This window comes from Lissotriton helveticus, chromosome 9, assembly GCF_964261635.1.
Source record: "Lissotriton helveticus chromosome 9, aLisHel1.1, whole genome shotgun sequence".
In the NCBI taxonomy this organism is placed as follows: domain Eukaryota; kingdom Metazoa; phylum Chordata; class Amphibia; order Caudata; family Salamandridae; genus Lissotriton; species Lissotriton helveticus.
Window position 1 is genome coordinate 547,815,840 of NC_136070.1, and position 22,954 is coordinate 547,838,793.

At 44.0% G+C, this 22,954-nt stretch overlaps 1 protein-coding gene across 9 annotated transcripts in view; it reads left to right on the forward strand.

Annotated features, from left to right (window-relative positions):
• Positions 1-22,954, forward strand: part of DPF2 (double PHD fingers 2) — a 411,270-nt gene that overhangs the window by 151,172 nt on the left and 237,144 nt on the right. For all 9 annotated transcript variants that reach the window (XR_013601006.1, XM_078660438.1, XM_078660431.1 and 6 more), the window contains exon 5: positions 11,104-11,196. Coding sequence is in view for 8 of the 9 variants with exons in the window: in XM_078660438.1 (XP_078516564.1) it covers positions 11,104-11,196 (93 nt within the window). In the remaining variant the exon portion in view is untranslated. The remainder of the gene's footprint in view (positions 1-11,103; positions 11,197-22,954) is intronic.

A 22,954-nucleotide genomic window follows, 5' to 3' on the forward strand; every position in this document is an offset into this window, starting at 1 on the left:
AGAAAAATCCTCATTTTTCCGTGAGCAACTATACCGGTCCAAAAAACATACCCAAAGAACTTTTAAACATCATAAAGCAACAAACATCTTCTTTCCGTCTACTGGCAATTAACAACTCAACCAAATGCTGTGCCCAATTTGCATCATTTTTTGGGGAAAAGTATCTAGTATCAATCTCTCCCGTGAGCCTCCCTTCTTGCCCCCCACACCAAGGATACCCCTGAACCCCACTCCTTAAATGTAGATCCTCTCTCTTCCTCACAACTCAGCTCCTCCCATTATCAACACAGCTCTCAAACCTCAACGCACTATAACTGATAAACAATGCAACTATGGGATGAATTCAAACACGTCTGTGTTGAAGAAGTCTGCCAAATCCTTAAAACCCGAAACTTCATCACACATATCAGATCCTCTCCCTGCGGCATTTGTTAAAAAAGCTTAGCCACATCATCATTTCTACATGGGCCAATATCATAAATTCCTCAATATCGAGCGGCTCCATTCCGGCCCTCTCAAACTCAGCCAAGTAACCACCCTCATCAAAAACCTGAGCCATCTCAATAACTACAGACCTATAACCAACCTCTCTCTCCTTGCTAAAATCATCAAAAAATGTGTGCTTTCCCAACTCAACACCCACACTGAAAAATACAACTTACTGGACACCTATCAGTCAGGTTTCAGGAAAGACTGCAGCACAGAAACTGCCTTACTGAATATCTTTGACTTTCTCCACAAGATTCTGGACGAAGGACTGGCCTGCCTCCTAGTCGTCCTGGATTTTTTCTGCCGCCTTCAACACTGTCAACCATGATATTCTCCTAAACACCCTCTCGAAGAGAGCAGGCATCAATGGAACGGTCCTTCAATGGTTCCCCTCCTTCCTAAACAAACACACACACCTTATTAAATTCAACAATGAAATCCCAAGTGTAACGCCAGCCTAACAAGGTGTCCCGCAAGGGTCAACCCCGTTCCCTGCCCTATTCAACCTCTATATTGAACCTCTCGTAGAGATCCTGAAACAAGCGAGAATTGCCTAGCACCTATATACGGATGGCACTCAACTCTACATAAAAACCTTGTCAGTTAAGGACATCCAGCACCTAAACAACTCACTGCACACAGTTCAATCATGGCTGACCAGCAACCACCCCAAACTCAACTTTAGCAAAAGTGAACTCCTCCTCATCCAACCTAAAGAAAAATCCCTTCCCGTAACTAGCTGGCTCAACAGTATCACTGCACTATACTGCAAACTGTCCATCTATAACCTGGTCAAATCCCTGGGAATCACACTCGACAGTCACTTAAGCATGAAGTAGTATATTAATGCCTCTGCAAAATGTTCTGGCTGCTCGCTGACACTCCTAAAGAAATTCAAACCCTTTATATCCAGTGATGACCTAAAGATTGTAGAACAAGCCCTCATTCTCAAGCTAGAATATGGCAATGCAGTGCAATGCTCACGGCCCCCCCCAGAAATGTACTTAGCCCCTTTGAAAGCAACACGCCACGCTGCAGCCAGGCTAATATCGGGGGGGAGGCGACATTACCTCATCACCCCCACATTCAAGCGGCTCAACGGGCACCCAATAGAGGCAAGAGCTATATTCAATACTGCATGTATAACTCACAAAGCTCTTCACAAGGATAAACCAACTTACCTCTCAAACAAGCTTTCAAAAGCTGAACAAAAGAGATCTCTAGAAAGCTCTAACCGCCTCCTTCTGATTCTGCCCAAATTCAAAAACGAGAAATCGCACGCCTGCTTCTTCTCGGGGAATCCGCCAAGAATATGGAACGTGACATAGGCAACAGTCACTCTTTCCCCCCACTTGAAGGTGAAACTGAAACTTCTCCTCAGTAAATTTTTGAACATGCCCTCTTAAAGCTCTGACAGACTGTGCTCCCATACACGAAGACAAGGCCAGCCTCCGCTCTATTACTTAGGGGAAACCCCCAGGCCCCCACTCCCATGCCACCAAGAAACATTCTCACTCACCCAATCATACTGTAGGTTGTAGCTCATTGTAAACCCCTGGTCCTTTCAATCATTAATTACCACTGGGCAATTCCCTATGCAAATGTTTCTGCAATTTTAAGACAATGTATGTGTTTGTGCAATGTTAAAAACACTGTAGGTATATTTAATATTAACCGTAACCGTAGGCAAATGTATTTATTCACAGTTAAACGCTATAGTCACAATTTGCTGCTCTACCTCAATAATCTAGCTGCTGTTGTTCCCAATGCCACTAGTATGTTCGCTAATGTCCTGCCTCTGTCTTCATGACTACCCAGGCATGTATACTACTATGTGCAGTTAAATGAACACCTCGTTATAGCTGTCTCTACCTCAGACATGCCTTAGATGTTTAGTCTATGCATTACCTTTATTTCGTAACCTTTAGGCCTACACCACTCATACTACTATCCTTTGCTGCTAAAACAATCTGTATAGCTATGTTTTGTACCTACCTCAAAACTGTATCAGCTACTGTTCTCAACACCATCATTTGAATCGCCTATGCTTTGTCTACCCTTATATGTACTCTGTAAACCTCGCAATTATCACCTTGTAAACATTGTGAAACGCTCTGATGCCTTTGGTTAAGTTTGCACTATATAAAACTCTACAAATAAAGTAAATTGGCTGTAGGTCATGCCATTAATTAGCATTGGTTGGCTTTCTTCACAGTCTCATTGTTTGCGTCTTATTTAATGTCTTCCTTCCTCTCCTTGTGTTTGTCCCTACCCTAGAGCATTCCTTACCATCCTATTGATTCGATGATGTCTATCCTTCCACTGCTTACATTCAGAGGACAACTAATTTCTTTTTATTTCAGCACTCTCTAGGAGTGCGTATGTTTTCTTGTTTTCTCCCTCACATGCTGCTTCCCCTTCAATTCCTGGCCTCTGCTGTTTTTGTGTTGGTCCCAGCGTGTACAACGCTGTCATCACATCGCTGTACCATTACAACGCGGTCGTTACAACAACCGTTTTGTTAGTACATGATGCATTTACATTGCAAGTCATTACAATGACTTGCACTAGGGGACACTAAGGTATTGGAAATTAATCCCAACACCTTCCCTACTGTTGCGCAAACTGGAGTAGGAATAGTAATTAATACAATTCCTAAGTCCAGCACTCCCCCTAGTGCAAGTCGTTGTAATGACTTGCGATGTAAAGGCATTGCGTACTAACTATGTGGTTGTTGTAACGATGCGTTGTAAAAGCACGCAATGTAATACATCGCGTTGCAATATACCATATTCGTCCCCCGTGCTCCCAGTTGCTTTTTGTTGACTTTTTAGGCTCCCCTCCTACCAAGGTCTTCTATTTATCCTCCCCATCACCCTCTGCTCAGCTGCTTCCACTGTTCAACAATGTTCACTTTTTACCCCCCTCCCACTTTACCATTGCTTTCTCACCCATCCGTGGCATGGTGATTTAAAAAAATATATTTTATGGAGCCCGTAGCAGCTATATGTTGCTGCCAGACTACCCTACCCCTTTCTTAAAAACTATGCCTAGGCACACTTTTGAAATGTTTCTAAACTACCTACATAAATTGGTTATAGAATAGTATTTTTATCAAAAATGGTCCCCACATCATAACAATCCCATAGAGGTCCTCTCTTCCAACCCCCTCCAGTGATGCTGAAAAGCATTAACAAAGTCAAATACTAGGCCTATTGGCTTTGCCAATGCTGGTTTTAGCTGGGAAGTCACCCCCTTACCCCTCTTTTTTCTTTTGGGATAACTCAACTTTTATTTTTAACTTGAAAGCTTGTCTCTTTTCTCTCTGGAAGTCTGCATTTGCTTATTCCAGTGATTGGTGCAAGGAATCACACTTCTCTTGGAAGTAATTGTACCATCCCCTTCTCATTCTCCTATTTGCAGTAGGGGTAGCAAGAAGAGTCACTATGAGATTCCATGCATGTGCCGGGCACCATGACTACTCTAGTTATGCTACAAGCTCTTATGATAAGTGTTGCTCTTTTTTTTATAGCGACACCCACACACTTGAAAAAAAAATTGCTGTATGCTTTTAACTCTTTGAAGCTTGTCATGGACACCAATGGCTTTCATATTGACTTTGGGTACTCTACTGAAGCGAATCATGAGCCTTTCCCGGAATTAGTGGTTCGAGGCATATGAGCTGCAGATTCTACACTTTGCATTTGATCGCCACCTGGTGTTGGGCTCGGATGATTGCATGTTGTTGTCGTCTTGGAAGAAGTCTTTGTAGTCACAAGATGGGTGACTCCTCCCTTGGACGATAGTGCGCATGGGCATCAGCTCCATCCTTAGATTGTTTTTTCCGCCACTGGGTTCGAATGCAACTTTTCCGCTCCGGTTCGAGAATCTACTTTTCAAAGACTTTGACGCGCAAAAACCTCTAAAACAAACTTTAACTTCAATATACATACACTCGACTTCATCACCTCGATTCCGGTCGTCGACTCGGGCCGTTGGGCCTACGCACGTGGTGAGGCCTACAACTCATGGAAAGTACACCATTCAAGAATTGCCCCGTGTGTGGAGCAGAATTTCCATACAGCAACCATCGCGAGGTGTGTAACCTGTGTTTATCACCTGAACACGAGTCAAGCTGCACAGCTTGTGCGTCCTTTCGATCCGAGAAGACCATTCGAGATCGGAGCCAGTGGATATCTTCGAAGAAGGTCCATATGTCCCCGAGGAAGATTCTGATGATCTCCAGATCGTATCGGAGGCAGACCACTCCGGATGACTCCGGATGACTCCATACCATCAGGTCAACGCGTGAGTACGACTGCCCCTACCCTAGCCCCAACTCATAAACCAAAGGCTAAGGTCAAAACTCCGCCTTCGGGGCCGAGTCGAGACCGAGACACTGCTTCGAAAGCCCCGCCATCGAGCCCGACTCTGAAGAAAATATTAAAGCCTTCTGGTAGCTCCATACCGATCAAACCGTACGTGCCAATACTACCATCTCCCTCGGCACCGAAACTGAAAGAAGTCCCGGTTACGAAAAAGACTCAGAAACCGTCGACTCCTACACAGAAGACGGCACCGAAACCTATGAAGCCTGCTTCAACCCCAAGATCTTTGGTGCCAAAACCCACAAAGCCTGATTCCGATGCCTCTAAGCCCTCGAACCAGGCCTCGACTCCGAAAACAATACCTTCGGTGCCGAAAAGTACAACTCCTCCTAAGGCTAAAGACAAGCAAAAACCAGGCCCGGAGCCGGAAAAAATCGGCGCTGAAAACAATTTCTCAAGAAGAAGAGCTTTTTACACCTGATCCTTTGCAAAAAAGGATATACATAGATCCAGAACAGGACATGTTTCCACCACACCACACAGGAAGAGGAAGTCAGATACAGCACCTACACCTCCAGTGCCTGTCAAGAAGAAGGACTCTGCCACATCTCCTATGCACCCTTCTTCTGTAGCTCCTTCTACTGCTCTACCTTTAAACATTTCAGATGCTGATGATGTTCAGTATAGCATGGGGGGAGGGAAAGACCCAGATGACCCTTTTCCATGCCCAACAGGTTCACCAGACTGGGAATATCCAAACCCACAGGATATACCAGATATTCCTGACCCACATATATATCCATCTAAACCTTCTCCTCCAGAAGACAATATTGGGTTTGGACACTTAATTAATAGTGCTGCCATCTATCACAATGTCACCATGCATTCAGTTGAGGCACAAGAAGAACTTTTACTAGACATTTTTGAACAATCCCAAAAATCTGTGCAAATACTGCCAATGATTAAAGGAGTCATTAAACATGCACCAGAAGTGTTTAAAGATCCTGTAAGAGGTAGAATCATAAACCCAAGGATGGAGAAAAAGTATAGAGCAGCTCCTGCGGATCCTGCTTACATTAAAGGACAGCTACCCTTAGATGTCCTAGTAGTTTCAAACGCTAGGAAAAGAGCAAATTCCCAAACATCAGGTGAAGCACCACCTCCTGATAAAGAATCAAAGATCATAGATGCTTCAGGGAAAAGAATAGCTGCCCAAGCAAGCAATACATGGCACATTGCTAACACACAAGCCCTCCTCGCAAGATACGACAGGGCACAATATGATCAGCTAGAGAAGCTCTTACAACATCTACCTGACCAATACAAAGCACAAGCAGATGACCTCATACAAGAGGGGAAGCTTATCTCAAATGTCTCCATTAAATGTGCATTAGATGTAGCAGACACTGCATCCAGGGCAATACACACCAGTGTCCTCCTTAGACGTCACGCGTGGCTACGCATTTCAGGATTTAAGCAAGAGGTCCAGACTACTATCTTAAATCAGCCATTCAACCAACAACAATTGTTTGGTCCAGAAATAGACACAGCTCTTGAAAAAATGAAAAAAGACACTGACACAGCCAAGTCTATGGGAGCTCTGCAGTCTACCCAAGCGAGAGGCTCTTTTTGTCGCTCCTAATACAGAGGAGGCTCCAAACAGGCTGGACCAGACAATTCAGCTTAATTTAAAACAAATACACAAGCCTCCTCTAATAGAGGATACTTTAGAGGAGGCTACAGAGGTAATAACAATAAGGGAAGAGGTCGAGGTAACAACAACAATCGATCCTCTTCCACCACTAAACAGTGACTTCCTTCAGCTCCCCCAACAGCATACCACTCCTGTAGGGGGGAAATTAACACAGTTCCTACCTGTCTGGAATTCCATCACAACGGACAAGTGGGTAAGACAGATTATCCAGTATGGTTACTGCCTAGAACTTACAGCTACCCCTCCAACTATACTACCCAGACAGCGTCCAATGTCCACAGAACATCTAACGCTGCTCCAACAAGAGGTTCCCTCATTGCTGCAAAAAGATGCAATAGAGCTAGTTCCATTGCAACATCAAGGCACAGGGGTCTACTCACTCTACTTCCTAATACCCAGAAAGCATGGGACACTAAGACCAATTCTAGATTTAAGGCCTCTCAATCTGTACATACACTCAGTCCATTTTCACATGGTCACTTTACAATAAGTGCTCCCATTATTGCAACAAGGCAATTTCCTCACTACACTAGACCTCAAAGACGCCTGCTTTCACATTCCTATACATCCGTCTCACAGGAAGTATCTCAGATTTGTGATAGAAGGACAACACTATCAATTCAAAGTCCTTCCATTCGGGGTCACAACTGCACCAAGAGTGTTCACAAAGTGCCTAGCAGTAGTAGCAGCACATCTCAGAAGGCAACATATCTATGTCTTCCCATACTTAGAAGATTGGCTCATAAAAGCCAAGTCATTCAACCAGTGTGTCCAACACACATGTCACACAATTCAAACACTGCACAACTTGGGGTTTACAATAAACCACACCAAGTCACATCTACAGCCCTCTCATGTACATCAATACGTAGGGGCTACCATAAACACCAATACTAGCTCTAGCTTATCCTAGTCCAGCCAGGATACAGAGCATTCAAGCCTTAGTCACAAGGTTTCAAAACCAACACTCTCTCCCAGCCAGAGTGTTCATGCAATTAATAGGCATGATGGCATATTGCATTTGTATTGTACCATATGCAGGACTGCAAATGCGCCCATTGCAGGAATGTCTAGCACATCAGTGGAATCAGGCACAAGGACAACTAACAGACCTGGTGTTGGTGGACAGCCGCACACATCACTCTCTGCAGTGGTGGAACACCAAAAACTTGTCCAGAGGGCGGCCGTTCCTCGAGCCTGTTCCACAGATAGTACTGACAACAGACGCATCCTTCACAGGATAAGAAGCACATCTGCTCCACCACACAATTCAGGGAAGATGGACCGCTCAACAAAAAGTGCTTCACATCAATCACGTAGAGTTGCTGGCAATTTTCCTAGCACTGAAGCCCTTCCAAGTGCACATTCAGAACAAAGCTGTCTTCATCCGGACGGACAACATGACAGCCATGTACTACATACAAAAACGAGGAGGCACACATTCCCTGCAACTGTCCCAGCTCGCACAAAACATTTGGAGATGGGCCATTCCACAAAAGATATATCTGCTTGCAGAACACCTTCCAGGAGTTCACAATCAGATAGCCGATCTGTTAAGTCGACAGACACAAAAGATTCACGAATGGGAACTACATCTGCAAGTTCTTCAACCATTCTTTCACAAGTGGGGTTATCCAGACATAGACCTGTTTGCCACAAACTAAAACGCAAAATGCCCAACCTTCGCCGCCAGGTTTCCACACCCGTTGTCCAAGGGCAATGCGATATGGATGAACTGGTCAGGCAGATTTGTGTATGCTTTTCCGCCAACACCACTAATAACACTAGTGGTACGCAAGCTCAGACAACAGTCTCTCAAAATGATCCTGGTAACTCCCACATGGGCACGCCAACCGTGGTTCACCACACTGCTAGAACTCTCTCTAATTCCACACCAAAAAGTGTCTCTGACACCATCCATGCTAACGCAGAACCATGGAGACATTGGCATCCAGATCCAAGTCAACTGAATCTGGCGATCTGGCTCCTGAAGTCTTAGAGTTTGGTTATCTTAACCTGCCACCAGACTGTATGAATATCATTAAAGAAGCCAGAAGACCTACTACTAGAGCTTGCTATGCTGCTAAATGGAAAAGATTTGCCATTTACTGCAAAAATAATCAATTTGATCCTTTAGATGCTTCCATCCAAAATATTATCTGTTACCTTCTCCATTTACAAAGATGTAATCTAGCATATTCATCTATACGTTTACATCTTGCAGCCATTGCCGCACATTTACAAAACAGACAACATATGTCGTTGTTTAGAGTACCCGGAATAAAAGGTTTTATGGAAGGATTAAAAAGAATCATTCCTCCTAGGTTAACACCCTCTCCAGTGTGGAACCTAAACATTGTTCCTACCAGGCTCATGGGACCCCCTTTTGAACCTTTACACAAATGTGAACTACAATTTCTCACAATGAAAACAGCTTTCCTCGTTGCTATTACCTCTCTTAGAAGAGTAAGTGAGATTCAAGCTTTCACTATACAAGAACCATTCTTACAATTACACCGTAACAAGGTGGTTCTAAGAACTAATCCTAAATTCCTTCCTAAAGGAATTACTCCTTTTCATCTAAACCAATCTGTTGAGTTACCAGTGTTTTTTCAAAACCCAGACTCTGTAGCAGAGAGAGCTTTACACACACTAGATGTCAAAAGAGGTCTTCTCTATTACATCGATAGGACCAAGTCCTTTCGCAAATCAAAGGAACTATTTGTAGCTTTCTCTCCACCACATAAAGGCAACCCCATTTCAAAATCCGGAATTGCAAGGTGGATTGTTAAATGTATACAAATATGCTATCACAAAGCAAAACTCACATTAACAGTTCCTCCTAGAGCGCACTCCACACGCAAACTAGGAGCCTCCATGGCTTTCTTAGGGAACATTCCCCTAGAAGACATCTGCAAGGCAGCAACATGGTCTACAACACACACCTTCACTAAACACTATTGTGTTGATGTGCAAGCCAAGCAGCAAGCTGCAGTAGATCAAGCCGTCCTTAAAACTCTCTTTCAAACTACTGCAACAGACACAGGTGACCACCGCTAGGGGAGACACTGCTGCACAATCGATACAAAGTGTAGAATCTGCAGCTCATGTGCCTCGAACGGAAAATGCTACTTACCAGTATGCATCTGTTCTTGGCATGTAGAGCTGCAGATTTCTACATGCCCTCCCCGGGACCTGTCTCTGTTCCAGTTTTATCTTAATTAGATATACACGCAGGGACATCCTTTCTTTCTTTCTACTGACTCCATCATTTCCCTTCATGGCGAAAAACTATCTAAGAATGGAGCCGATGCCCATGCGCACTATCGTCCAAGGGAGGAGTCACTCATCTCGTGACGACAAAGACTTCTTCCAAGACGACAACAACATGCAATCATCCGAGCCCAATACCAGGTGGCGATCTAATGCAAAGGGTAGAAATCTGCAGCTCTACATGCCAAGAACAGATGCACACTGGTAAGTAACATTTTTCTTATTTTTGCAAGCAATGTTTTATATTATCTTGTTCGCAGCATGTTTTATTATGTTCTCTTTATATGTCAAGAATTTTTAAAACACAACATGACTGGAAATGAGTTTTGTTTATTTTTAACCATTGGTTCTATTATAGTAATTGTTATAATAAATTGAATGGCTGTTTCCAGAAATCTAGAGTAACCAATGTATGCACTAGTGTGTGGTTTATTACATTCTTCTCAGATCAGTGATGGGATGGCTCAGCTAATAATAGGCTGTATAATACTGTCTACTAAGTTAATTGTGGGTGTCAAAAAGTTGAGCGCCTACAACCCGAGTAATTTTTCATTGTTGAAGAAATTGGACTTCTCAAGCCAATAGTGTTATTGAAACAGTGTTGATGTGAGGGAGAAAATATAACAACTGCATAAAAAACTACTTTTATCATGGTATGCCCTCAGGAAGAACTGAAGGCAATAATGTTTCTTTTTTTCAAGGTTACTTCAACAGTGGACGCCCACAGACCTGTGGCTGTCTCACTATCTTCATGTTCTTGTCTGGGTTTCATAAAGGGCGTCTCCTGAATACTTTGGTATTGCTCAAGCATCAAGGAAATAATTTTTGTAAACAAATCTGGCGGTCTTTCACTACTTGGTTGTCACTCTGACATTAGGTATTTGTTATTAACAAGAACACACAATACGGACCAACTGATTACAATGCAACCCTTAATGCAAAACTCTTCAGATATGAATCTTTCTTTGTAGCTGTGGAAGTTGCAAAGTCAGTCTAGGGAATATGTTTTTAATCTGTATATTGCACACAAAAGTGTTACTTCTAGTAGTAATGGTTCATATGCAATGGAACATACAGACACAGCGATTTGTGGGGGAGAATCTAGGAGTGCAGTCTCCTGCCTCACTCCCCATTAGTCATAAAATAGCAATCACGAATCTCTAGTTATGGTCTGCAGTAATCTTTTTATCCCTTTCTATCTCATTCTAGAATAGGGGGACTCTGTTTGAATGGCATCATCCATTGTCTACATCCACTTCCTGGCTTTACTTATTCAGTTTATTGTTTTCCCCTCTGTAGCGCATTTTGGAGCCAGACGACTTCCTTGATGACTTGGATGACGAAGATTATGAAGAGGATACACCAAAGAAGAAGGGGAAAGCCAAATCAAAGGTGGGATATCCTCTAGAAGATGGAGGGGATGGCAATAGGAGCCATTTGTGTAAAAGATTCACTAAACCCACATGTTTAGTAGAATGACCCTGTTTGCTGTGCTAGAGTGTTGTACGCTAACAGTTTCTGTTTGCAGAGCGAGCACAGTGACACAAAATAGAATACTTCTGATCTGCTTGTGCTGTGTTTGTGTTGAGCCTCCCTGCAGACACTGCCATCTACTTTATTTTCTCCAATTCTCTTGTTTCTGCCTCGGGCATAACTTGAATGATTCAGCTACATAGACACAGACTCCACCTTAAATTATTTTTAACCACATTCAGGTATGGAAATGTACATTTCTGTACTAGTGAAACATTTTGCAAAGATTATTTTATCAGCTCCAGGTACACAGAATAAGTATCCAGACCTCAGTGGTCTTTGTATGTTTTACCGTATGTGGTGTTTATAAAGCCAAATTGTAGCAGAAAGTTCGCAGAGCGCTGTAAACTGTCCTGGGTAAAGACTGAGTCAGCGTGTGATTGAAGGGGTAGCTGGTTTCTAAGAGTTACACCATCATGAAATAGTACTCTTTTAAGTGGGGCATCTTCAACTCTTTCCTTAAGTTTTATATTAGGGCTGTCCTTACGTGGGGAGTCAATTTAGATCTAGATGTTTAGATGGAGACAGCTTGTTTTTAGGTCTTGTCTGATACATCACATATGCTGTTGCTTCCGATGATTTAAAAAAAGTCTAAAAAGGGCTTTAGGCCCACCCATTGACATTGATTAGCTTCATTGTCAATCTTATGTTCGAGGCATGTGGGCTGCTGAATTCATATCTGTGCATAGATCGCCGCCTAGTGTTGGGTCCGGATGATTGCACTTTGTTGTCCTGGAAGAGTCTTCGAAGTATCACGAGAAAGGTGACTCCTCCCCTGGACTACAGTGCGCATGGGCATCTTCTCCATCCTCAGATTGTTTTTTTCCGCCATTGGGTTCGGATGTTATTCCTACACTCTAACTTCGGAATCGAAACAAAACTTTTCTAAAGGCCAAACGGCCTTCGACTTCGACGTTATTGTTCTCGTTCGGTACCTCTTGACTTCTCCCATTCCAAACTTTGGACATTACTGGTGGATATGGGGGCGACATCGAATCTGGTCAAGTTTCTGAGGGAACTCTATTCAAATGCCACAGCAAGGGTGCGCTACGGGGTGGGGGGAGAGTTGACGGCAGAGTTTGCAGTAGAAAAAGGGGTAAGGCAAGGTTGTGTCCTGGCCCCCCTCCTCTTTACATTATATACCAACGGATTGGAAAGAGAGATGATTAAGGGGTGCCAGGACCTTCCAGTGGTGAATAACCGACCAATACCCGCCTTGCTCTACGCAGACGACACCGTTATACTGGCCCGCACCCCCCTTAAACTTCAAAAGAGCTTGAATAGATATTCCACGTTTATGGCAGACCTTGACCTAAAAATTAATATTAGTAAAACCTTTGTTATGAGGGCAGGTACTGGCCACAAAAGTAAAATGAGAGGTATCTATTTAAATCAAGAGAAAATAGCAACCACACAGAAATATTCATACTTGGGCATAACGATAGATCATAAATTATCCTTGAAATCGGCAGTAGAAACCAGAAAACTTCTATTTATGAGAACTACTACAGCCCTTGTTATTTTTCCAGGAAGTTGGGTAAGAGAGCCCCCCTTGAAATCATTATGATCTATAAAGCTAAATGCCTCTCTGTGGCATTGTATGGGGCGGGTCTTTGGGGCTTTGTCCCCACGGACAGTATTCAGAGGGTGGAAAATTCCTTTTTGAGGTACTTTCTCGCGGTCCCTAGGAGTACGGATACTTTTGCCTGTCACACAGAGTTGGGACTCCCATATCTGACGGATCTAGCGAAGGTGGAACTCCTCTTATTATGGCACAGAATCTCGTACTTTGTCCTTGTGGCGATTTCTCTTTGCAATCCACTCTGCATACCATTCTTTTTTGTAAATTTTATAATGATCTCAGGAAAAAATTGGCTTGTTCCATTGCTACGACACACTGGTTATAGACAATGTCGTCCGGCCTTACTCTTTTTGCAGTTGCTGGAAGGGGAGCAAATAGTTCTCGTAATAGTTAGCTTTCTTAAATGTATTGTTCGTCAACGAGCGAAACTAGATTAAATACTGTACAAAAGCTAGCTCTGACTTATATTAATACAAACATGGAAAGTTTTTAACTGATTCATTTTGCTTGCTATTAATTGTTTTTAACTAAGGGATAATAAGTTGTAATGTAAAAAGCTTTTAATGTTAACTTTGTAAATAGATTGTGTATGTTTATATGATTGTTTTACTGTATGCTTTTATGATTTGCAACTTAAATTGAAATAAAGCAAAAATTGAATTGACTCGATAAAGCTTTCCATCTTGAATCGGTCGTCGACGCTTGCCGTTGGGCCTTTTCGACGCCAGGTGGGCCTGCTGTCGATGGAAAGGAGCCTGTTTAAAAGATGCCCACAATGCCACTCAAAGTTCCCGCATACTGACAAGCATTCAGTATGCAACAAGTGCCTTTCTCCAGAACATAAGGAAGAAACCTGCCCTGCCTGCGCCTAGTTTCGGTCTAAGAAAACCATACAGAATCGACGGGCCGCTAGGCAAGAGATGCAGCGACAGGCACCGGAACCGGACAACATCTTCGATGATGACCAAGAACTTCCAGAGGCTCCAGATTCGGACCTAGAGATCGTCACCGTCGAGGACTACTCGGACTATGATGACGAGATCCCACCGGGGCAAATCGTGAGTACACTGCCCCGACACCAATTACCCCGTTACCGAAGGCTCCGGTCGAGGCAACGCCCAAAGGCCTTAGCCAAGGTCCAAAGAAACATTCGCCAGCCCCGCCATCCAGCTCGGCTCCGAAACCGAAACCTAAGCCTTCCGAGACCTCAGGGCCAAGTACCGCAATCCCAAAGAAGGTTCCAGAGACTAAAAAGGTCGTCGACCCGAAGGCCGTCGAGCCGAAGAAAACTGTCCAGCCTAAAAGCGTCGACTCAAATAAACCCGTCGACCCGAAGAAGGCCGTGCAGCCTAAAGGCGTCGACCCGAAGAAAACTGTCAACCCGAAAAAGGCCGTCGAGCCGAAGGGCGCCGACCCCAAACAGGCCGTCGAGCCCATAAAGGACACCAAGCCGAAGGGCCCAGACACCAAGAAAGACGTCGAGCCAAAAAAGCTGGCTGTGCCAAAAGTCGCCGAGCCAAAGAAGGTCGCCGACGGAAAGGGTGCCGTATCGAAGCCTATAATCCGGCCGAGAAGGCTATCGACCCGGAGACAAGTGCTCCGAAAACGCCTGTCGATCCTAAAAAGACCATCGACTCGGCAAAGGACAATCAACCAAAAAAGACTGTCGAGCACAAGAAACATGTCGAACCGAAAGACCCGGTGGACCCAAAAACAACCGCCGACCCGAAAAAAGGGCCCGTGCCAAACAAAAGCACTAAGGCACCAAAGGTCGTCGAAGCAGAAGGTGTTATCAACCCAATAAAGTCACAACCAAGAACAGTGGAGGAAGAACTCTTCCATCCTGATCCAACAGACGACCAGGCAAATATATATATTAATCCTGAGACTGGTAAAGTCACAATCCTGCACAGGAAAAAAGGCCACTGGACACTGACTCTCTTTCCCCTATTCCACTAAAAAAGAAGGACTTTGGAACTTCTCCATCTAGACCCTTCATTCCCTTCTATCCCATTATGCCTACTACTCCTTTTGCTCCTTACTCTCCTTCTCACTATGGGAACAATGAGGGGAACACAGGGGAGGATCCTCAGCCTGATTATGATTATCCACAGGATCCTGAGCCACAAAATGAACCATGGGAGGAGCCAACTGACCCTCATAACACCCATCCCATCCCTGATGTCTCCTCTTATCCAACTAAGCCTTCACCTACTGATGACACCATTGTCTTCAACCAATTGATAGACAGGGCAGCACAGTACCACAATGTAGATATGCATAATGACCCTGTAGAAGAAGACTTCTTAATTTACACCTTCCCTACTTCAGAAAAAAGTGTCAGAACACTTCCTATGCTAAAGGGAGTGTTAAAACACGCACCTGACATATTTAAAGATACAGCTAGGGCACGGGTAATCAATCCCAGGATTGAGAAAAAGTATAGAGCAGCCCCTACAGACCCTACCTACATCAGAGGGCAGTTACCGTTAGACTCACTAGTAGTGGCAAACACACGCAAAAGGGCCAATTCTCAAACTACGGGGGAAGCCTCTCCCCCCCGATAAGGAATCAAAGCTACTAGAAGCCTCAGGTAAAAGGGTAGCAGCACAGGCCTCTAATTCATGGAGGATTGCCAATACACAAGCTCTGCTAGCTTGTTACGACAGGGCACACTATGACCAGCTTGAAAGCTTAATGCAACACCTACCTAAACCTTTTAAAGCTCAAGCTGATGACCTCATACAGGAGGGAAAGTTCATTACAAATGCATCCATCAAATGTGCGCTTGATGCAGCAGATACCGCAGCCAGGTCTATTAACACTAGTGTTTTACTAAGGCGACATGCATGGCTGCGTATCTCGGGCTTTAAGAATGAGGTGCAGTCCACCATTCTTAATCAGCAAGTCAATCAAGACTTCCTTTTTGGCCCTGCTGTCGACACCATTTTAGATAAAATGAAGAAGGACACAGAAAGAGCAAAGTCAATGAGAGCATTGCAGTTTCAGCAACACAGAAGTTCCTTTCGACGCTCCTCATACAGGGCAGCTACACGAGGCAATACTTTCCAAACCTCATCATCATATAAAGGTAACACACAAAGTTCCTTTACAAAAAACTCCAATAGAGGAGGTTATAGGGGAAACAATAATAAGGGAAGAGGACGTGGAGGCAATAACACCAGAGCCTCCACTGCCACAAAACAGTGACTTCATCACGCTACCTCCAGACCACCTAACACCGGTCGGAGGCAGACTGCAACAATTCCTACCTGTCTGGAACACAATTACCACGGACAGGTGGGTGAGACAAATTATCCAGTATGGCTATTGCCTGGAACCCACTAAACCTTTCCAAGGGGCGACTGTTCCAAGAGCCGGTTCCACAACTAGTACTGACAGCGGACGCATCACTAACAGGATGGGGAGCCCACCTCCTTCACTACACAGTACAAGGGCTCTGGACAACCAAACAAAAGAAACTACATATCAACCAACTAGAGTTGCTAGCGATTTTCTTAGCCCTAAAAGCATTCCAGAAATACTTGTACAGCAAGACCGTGTTGATCCGGACGGACAACATGACCGCAATGTACTATATCCAAAAACAAGGAGGAACACACTCTCCACAGTTTTCCCACTTGGCACAGAGCATATGGAAGTGGGCAATTCCAAAAGACATCTTTCTCCTAGCAGAACACCTTCCAGGGAAAGACAATCTGATAGCAGACCTGCTCAGCAGGCACAGCCAACAACTACACAAATGGGAGATTCACCCCCAAGTTCTCCTGCCATTCTTCAAAGAGTGGGGTCACCCAGAGATAGACCTGTTTGCCACAACAGAAAACTCAAAATGCCAGTACTTTGCCGCCAGGTTCCCACACCCATTGTCACAAGGCAATGCGATATGGACGAACTGGTCAGGCAGATTTGCGTGCGCTTTTCCCCCAGCACCGCTGATTCCGCTGGTTCACGCAAACTGCGGCAACAGTCACTCACGCTAATCCTAGTTGCTCCCACATGGGCGAGACAACCATGGTACACAACGTTTCTGGAGCTTTCAGTAGTTCCTCCTCAAAGGCTGTGCCTCGCTCCACATCTTCTAACTCAGAACCATGGAGAAATCAGGCACCCAGATCCCAATCAGATGAACCTAGCGATCTGGCTCCTGAAGTCTTAGAGTTCGGATACCTTAACTTGCCTCCTGATTGCATGAACATTATCAAGGAGGCAAGACGGCCAACTACTAGAGCATGCTATGCAGCTAAATGGAAAAGATTCGTTATTTACTGCAACAATAACCAAATCAACCCATTAGATGCTTCCATACAAAATATTATATGTTACCTGCTGCATCTTCAAAGATGCAACCTAGCATACTCTTCCATAAGACTACACCTAGCTGCTATAGCAGCATACCTTCAAAACAGGCAACCCCTTTCACTGTTTAAATTACCAGCAATCAAGGCTTTTATGGAGGGTCTTAAAGGGTGATCCCTCCAAGACACCCTCCTTCCCCAGTCTGGATTCTAAATAAAGTACGTACCAGACTTATGGGACCTCCTTTCGAACCTCTACACTCATGCGAACTGCAATTCTTAACGTGGAAGGTGGCTTTCTTAATTGCCACTACCTCACTCAGGCAAGTTAGCAAATTACAAGCACTAACAATTCAAGAACCTTTCATGCAAGTACATGCTAACAGGGTAGTTCTTAGAACAAACCATAAGTTTATGCCAAAAGTCGTATCAAATTTTCATATTAATCAATCTATATAACTGCCAGTGTTCTTTCAAAATCCACAGTCAGTAGCCGAGAGAGCCCTACACACACTAGATGTAAAGAGAGCTCTCCTTTACTATGTGGACAGAACTAAATCATTTAGAAAGACAAAGCAATTATTTGTTGCTTTTTCACCACAACATAAAGGACATCCAATATCAAAGTCAGGAATAGCCAGATGGATAGTTAAATGCATTCAAATATGCTATCAAAAAGCTAAACGCACTTTAACCGTCCCCCAAAGAGCACACTCTACAAGAAAAATGGGGGCATCCATGGCTTTCCTAGGGAATATTCCTCTTGAAGACATGTGTAAGGCAGCCACATGGACCACCATACACACTTTCACAAAACACTATTGTGTAGATGTGCAAGCAAAACAGCAAGCTGCTGTAGGCCAAGCTGTCTTAAAAACTTTTTCAAACTGCTGCAGCTGACACAGGTAACCACCGCTAAAGGAGATACTGCTATACAGTCTATGCACAGATATGAATTCAGCAGCCCACATGCCTCGGACGGAATATGCTACTTACCAGTATGCATCTGTTCTTGGCACGTAGATTACCAGCAATCAAGGCTTTTATGGAGGGTCTTAAAGGGTGATCCCTCCAAGACACCCTCCTTCCCCAGTCTGGAATCTAAATATAGTACGTACCAGACTTATGGGACCTCCTTTCGAACCTCTACACTCATGCGAACTGCAATTCTTAACGTGGAAGGTGGCTTTCTTAATTGCCACTACCTCACTCAGGTGAGTTAGCAAATTACAAGCACTAACAATTCAAGAACCTTTCATGCAAGTACATGCTAACAGGGTAGTTCTTAGAACAAACCATAAGTTTATGCCAAAAGTCGTATTAAAATTTTCATATTAATCAATCTATAGAACTGCCAGTGTTCTTTCAAAATCCACAGTCCGTAGCCGAGAGAGCCCTACACACACTAGATATAAAGAGAGCTCTCCTTTACTATTTGGACAGAACTAAATAATTTAGAAAGACAAAGCAATTATTTGTTGCTTTTTCACCACAACATAAAGGACATCCAATATCAAAGTCAGGAATAGCCAGATGGATAGTTAAATGCATTCAAATATGCTATCAAAAAGCTAAACACACTTTAACCGTCCCCCCAAGAGCACACTCTACAAGAAAAATGGGGGCATCCATGGCTTTCCTAGGGAATATTCCTCTTGAAGACATGTGTAAGGCAGCCACATGGACCACCATACACACTTTCACAAAACACTATTGTGTAGATGTGCAAGCAAAACAGCAAGCTGCTGTAGGCCAAGCTGTCTTAAAAACTTTTTCAAACTGCTGCAGCTGACACAGGTAACCACCGCTAAAGGAGATACTGCTATACAGTCTATGCACAGATATGAATTCAGCAGCCCACATGCCTCGAATGGAATATGCTACTTACCAGTATGCATCTGTTCTTGGCACGTAGGGCTGCTGACATTCTATGCACAGATATGAATGTCAGCAGCCCTACATGCCAAGAACAGATGCATACTGATAAGTAACATATTCCTTTCTTCCTTTCCAATGGTGAGCACATGTTAGCGCCCGTCTTCTTCTCTTTGTCTCTGTGCTTTTTTTCTTTCCTGGAGCATGGACCAAGTACTGATTGATTTCCTGATTTGTGTTCTTACGTACTGCCTGAGCACGGATTGTGGTAATTGAAATTTAAAAAAAATGCTTATTCTTGTAAGTTGAATTGAAACCAACTTGGTGAACTGGATGTTGCATCTTTGGTGACTGCGGACTGCAGGGGAGTAGCTCCTCTACAGGGCTCGCCGTCTCTCGGGGACTCTTGAAAGCAGTTGAGCTGCAGGATCATTCTCTGGTCACAATTGTTGAGACTTGTGCAGGCAGGCAGGGTTTGGCTTCAAAACGTCCACAGCAATCCTCGGTTCTCGCTATTCTTATTTGTCCTATTCTTCTAGATCCATTAAACATAGGTTCCTTATGTCAGAGGTGCCATCTAAATACTCAATTTAGGAGAGTTTAGGGATGTGACAGGTAGTAGCCAATGGGCTACTTACCTTTAGTGTGTCTACACCCTCTATATGACTACTTCCTGTGTGAAGTGTACATAACCCTGACCCAGAGCGCCTTCTTCTGCCAAAACAATGATGGTGGAATTCTAAAAGTTGTGTTCACATCAGGTAGCCCACCTTAGGGGTGAAACTAGTCTGTGAAGGGAACGTGCCTCCTGACTAGCTAATTTTCCCTCCTGGTGCCAAATAGGCCTGGTCAGGGAGTGGCATTTGCTCTGTCTGCGGAAGCCTTGGGTCGCGTATCAAAGGCGACAGAGACATTTGAAGCCTCCTGCCTTTATATGCTGATCACTTTAGCCATCCTGCATGTAGGAGTTGTTAAAACTTCCAGCCGGGGCAGGCATTGTTTCAGACCTCAGAGAGCGCGGGCTCTCACCTGCATGGGGTCAGAAACTTGTCTACGGTGGCAGGCTGGTCTACACCAGTCAGCCAGCACACTAGTAGTCTGTAGGTTTTCAGAGGGCACCTCTAAGGTTCCCGCTGGGTGCATGTATTTATAAGTCCATCACTGGAATCAGTGTGGGTTTATTAATACGAGATGTTTGATGCCAAAAATCTCTAGTTTCTGTGAAGCCTCATGTAGCTGGGGAACTCGTGAATACCAGTGTCCAGCACATGTTCCCAAAATGGCTTCCCTGTTCACTTGTAAAAGTGTAGCCAATGGAAGTGAAAAGGTCGAAGTGATATCTATTGCCCCCACCAATTCGTACGTCAAGTCAGATAGCTGTCGCCCTTTGATAAATCCCCTCTGATCCTGATGTACGATTTCCCCTATTACTGAACCCAATCTAGCTGACATAATGGAAGCAAAGATCTTATAATTGCTGTTCAATAATGATATCGGGCGATAGGACCCACATAAAGTTGGGTCCTTTCCTGGTTTGGGGATCAGTACTATGGTCGCCTCGCCCCAAGATCTTGGGGGATCTTGCCCCTTCCGTAAAATTCCATTGAAGAGGGCAGTCAGAGTAGGGGCGATGACATCCCCCAAGACGCGGTATAGTTCACCTGGTAGCCCGTCAGGACCTGCCGCCTTCCCATGTTTGAGTAGCCTAATAGCTTTCATAACTTCGGCCTCAGATATTTCCATCTCCATACCTTCGCTTTGTGTTGATGAGAAAGACGGTAGGGAGATCTGGTCCAACCATGTATCCCTTACCAGCTGATCATCTGGTGTATCTTCCCTATATATCCCTTCAAAAAACTCCCTGAAAGCAGTGCCTATCTCCTGATTAGAAATCCTGGCTGCGCTCTCACCTTCAACCTTGATTTCTCTGATGTAATTATGGGTTTGACCTGCCTTAACCTTCCATGCCAAAATCTTGCCCGCTGCCTCACCAAATTCAAAATGGGAGATCTTACTTGCCTTCCATCTCTTCAAGACTCTTTCTTGTAGTATGCTCTCTAATTGATTTTTCAGTTCGCCCAGACTTTTTTGGTCGTCGGGTGATCCAATTGATGCCCCAAGCCTCTGCTCAATCATCTCCATTTCCTGCTCAAGATTCTTGATCTTCCTTCGATATGTACTATGCCGGTAGGAGGCTCTGTTTGTTATGCATCCTCTCAGAAATGCTTTCAGAGTCTCTCAAACCGTATCAAGTGTTGTAGAATCTAAATTTATATCCAAAAATGAAGTTGTTTCGGTCACCAAAAACCTAACTTCCTCTTCATCTGATAAGATAGTACGATCGAATGACCAAGATGGATGTTTAGTTTGAGCTACAAGTTTGAGAGCAAACGAAAGAGCTGAATGGTCCGATAGGTGAGAGGGAAGATAGTTTATCCCCGAAAGGGAATTTTTAAGACAATAACTAAATATCGCGAAGTCTATTCTAAATTTATGTTTGTATTTGAGGTTCCTGTAAGAAACCCCTAATTTGTTACCCGCCTTTTCTCTCCATAGGTCTGCAAGACCCAGCTGTGTCATTATTCCTTTAAGGGACTGTCTGGATTTGGAAGGCATGTAGGCTCTAGAGTTGGTAGATTTGTCTAATTTTGGGTTAAATACGATGTTAAAATCCCCGGACCAAATGATAGGAGCTTGGGAGGTCATCAGATGGTTCCTAATTATCTCTAAGTAGGACGGATCATCTATATTAGGTCCATAGTATCCGACTAAGTTGCACACCCAACCGTCAATGGACATATTCACCAAAAGCCATCTTCCGCTCTGATCTTCCTTATAATCTAGGATCTGAACCTTCGCTGATTTTTTGCATATTAGGAGTATCCCTCTTATATTGGCATTATGATCAGTACTGATAAATTTGTCTATCCATCACTGCCTTTTTAAAAGAGTATTGGCCTCAGCTTTTAGAAGATGTGATTCCTGGATGACAATGATCTGTGCGGAGGAATCTCGTAAGTATTGTAGAATGCGCTCTCTTCTACCCCTCACACGCAGACCATTGACATTCCATGACAAGAATTGAACAGAGGTCATCGTCTGGTGTCTATCATCATTCCCATTTCCTCCCACCTAAAGACTATTATTATTTTTTTTTCCTTCTTTCCCAAAGTTGGCAGTATACCCCTCTAGGGCACAAAACAAATTTTGGAAGGCCTGACTCCTGAGGATTTTTTTAGCTTTTTATTCTTCCCCCCCTCACACCCTCCTCCCCACCCTTGAAGAACCCTCCCATACTTACTCCGACCAGGTGTGAGGCCGGATTTGCGTCTTATAACACCATCCCCTCCTGCACCGCTCAATGCCCCTTGAACCCCTCTGGAGCAAACACATGATTAGATTTTTTTTTTTCCCATTTTCTCTTTCTTCATTTTTCACCCTTAAACTCTTTTTTCCCCCTCTCATCTTTTCTGTTTCTTTTATGTGTTTCGATTTTAAATTTTTTTTTTTTAGAGTTTTTACTCCATTTTCATTCACTCGACCTCTGTACTCGACCCTAGCGTGCTCAAATCACGTTACAGGTCGCACTACAGGTCGGAACGTTAGATGACATGTGAAGAGGGAAATGGTAACCCAATCAACTGATATATCTTATCTATAGATGGAGAGTATGCGCAACAAGGCCCAACCCACTCCAATTGTTCCAGTGCTAAACTCGACCCTGAGAATGATTACTAATGGATTCCAACAATTCATCGGCCTCCAAAGGGGATCTGACGTTGTGCATCCTATTATTGTACATAACCCGCAAAAATGCGGGGAACCTCATCTGAACAGTTGC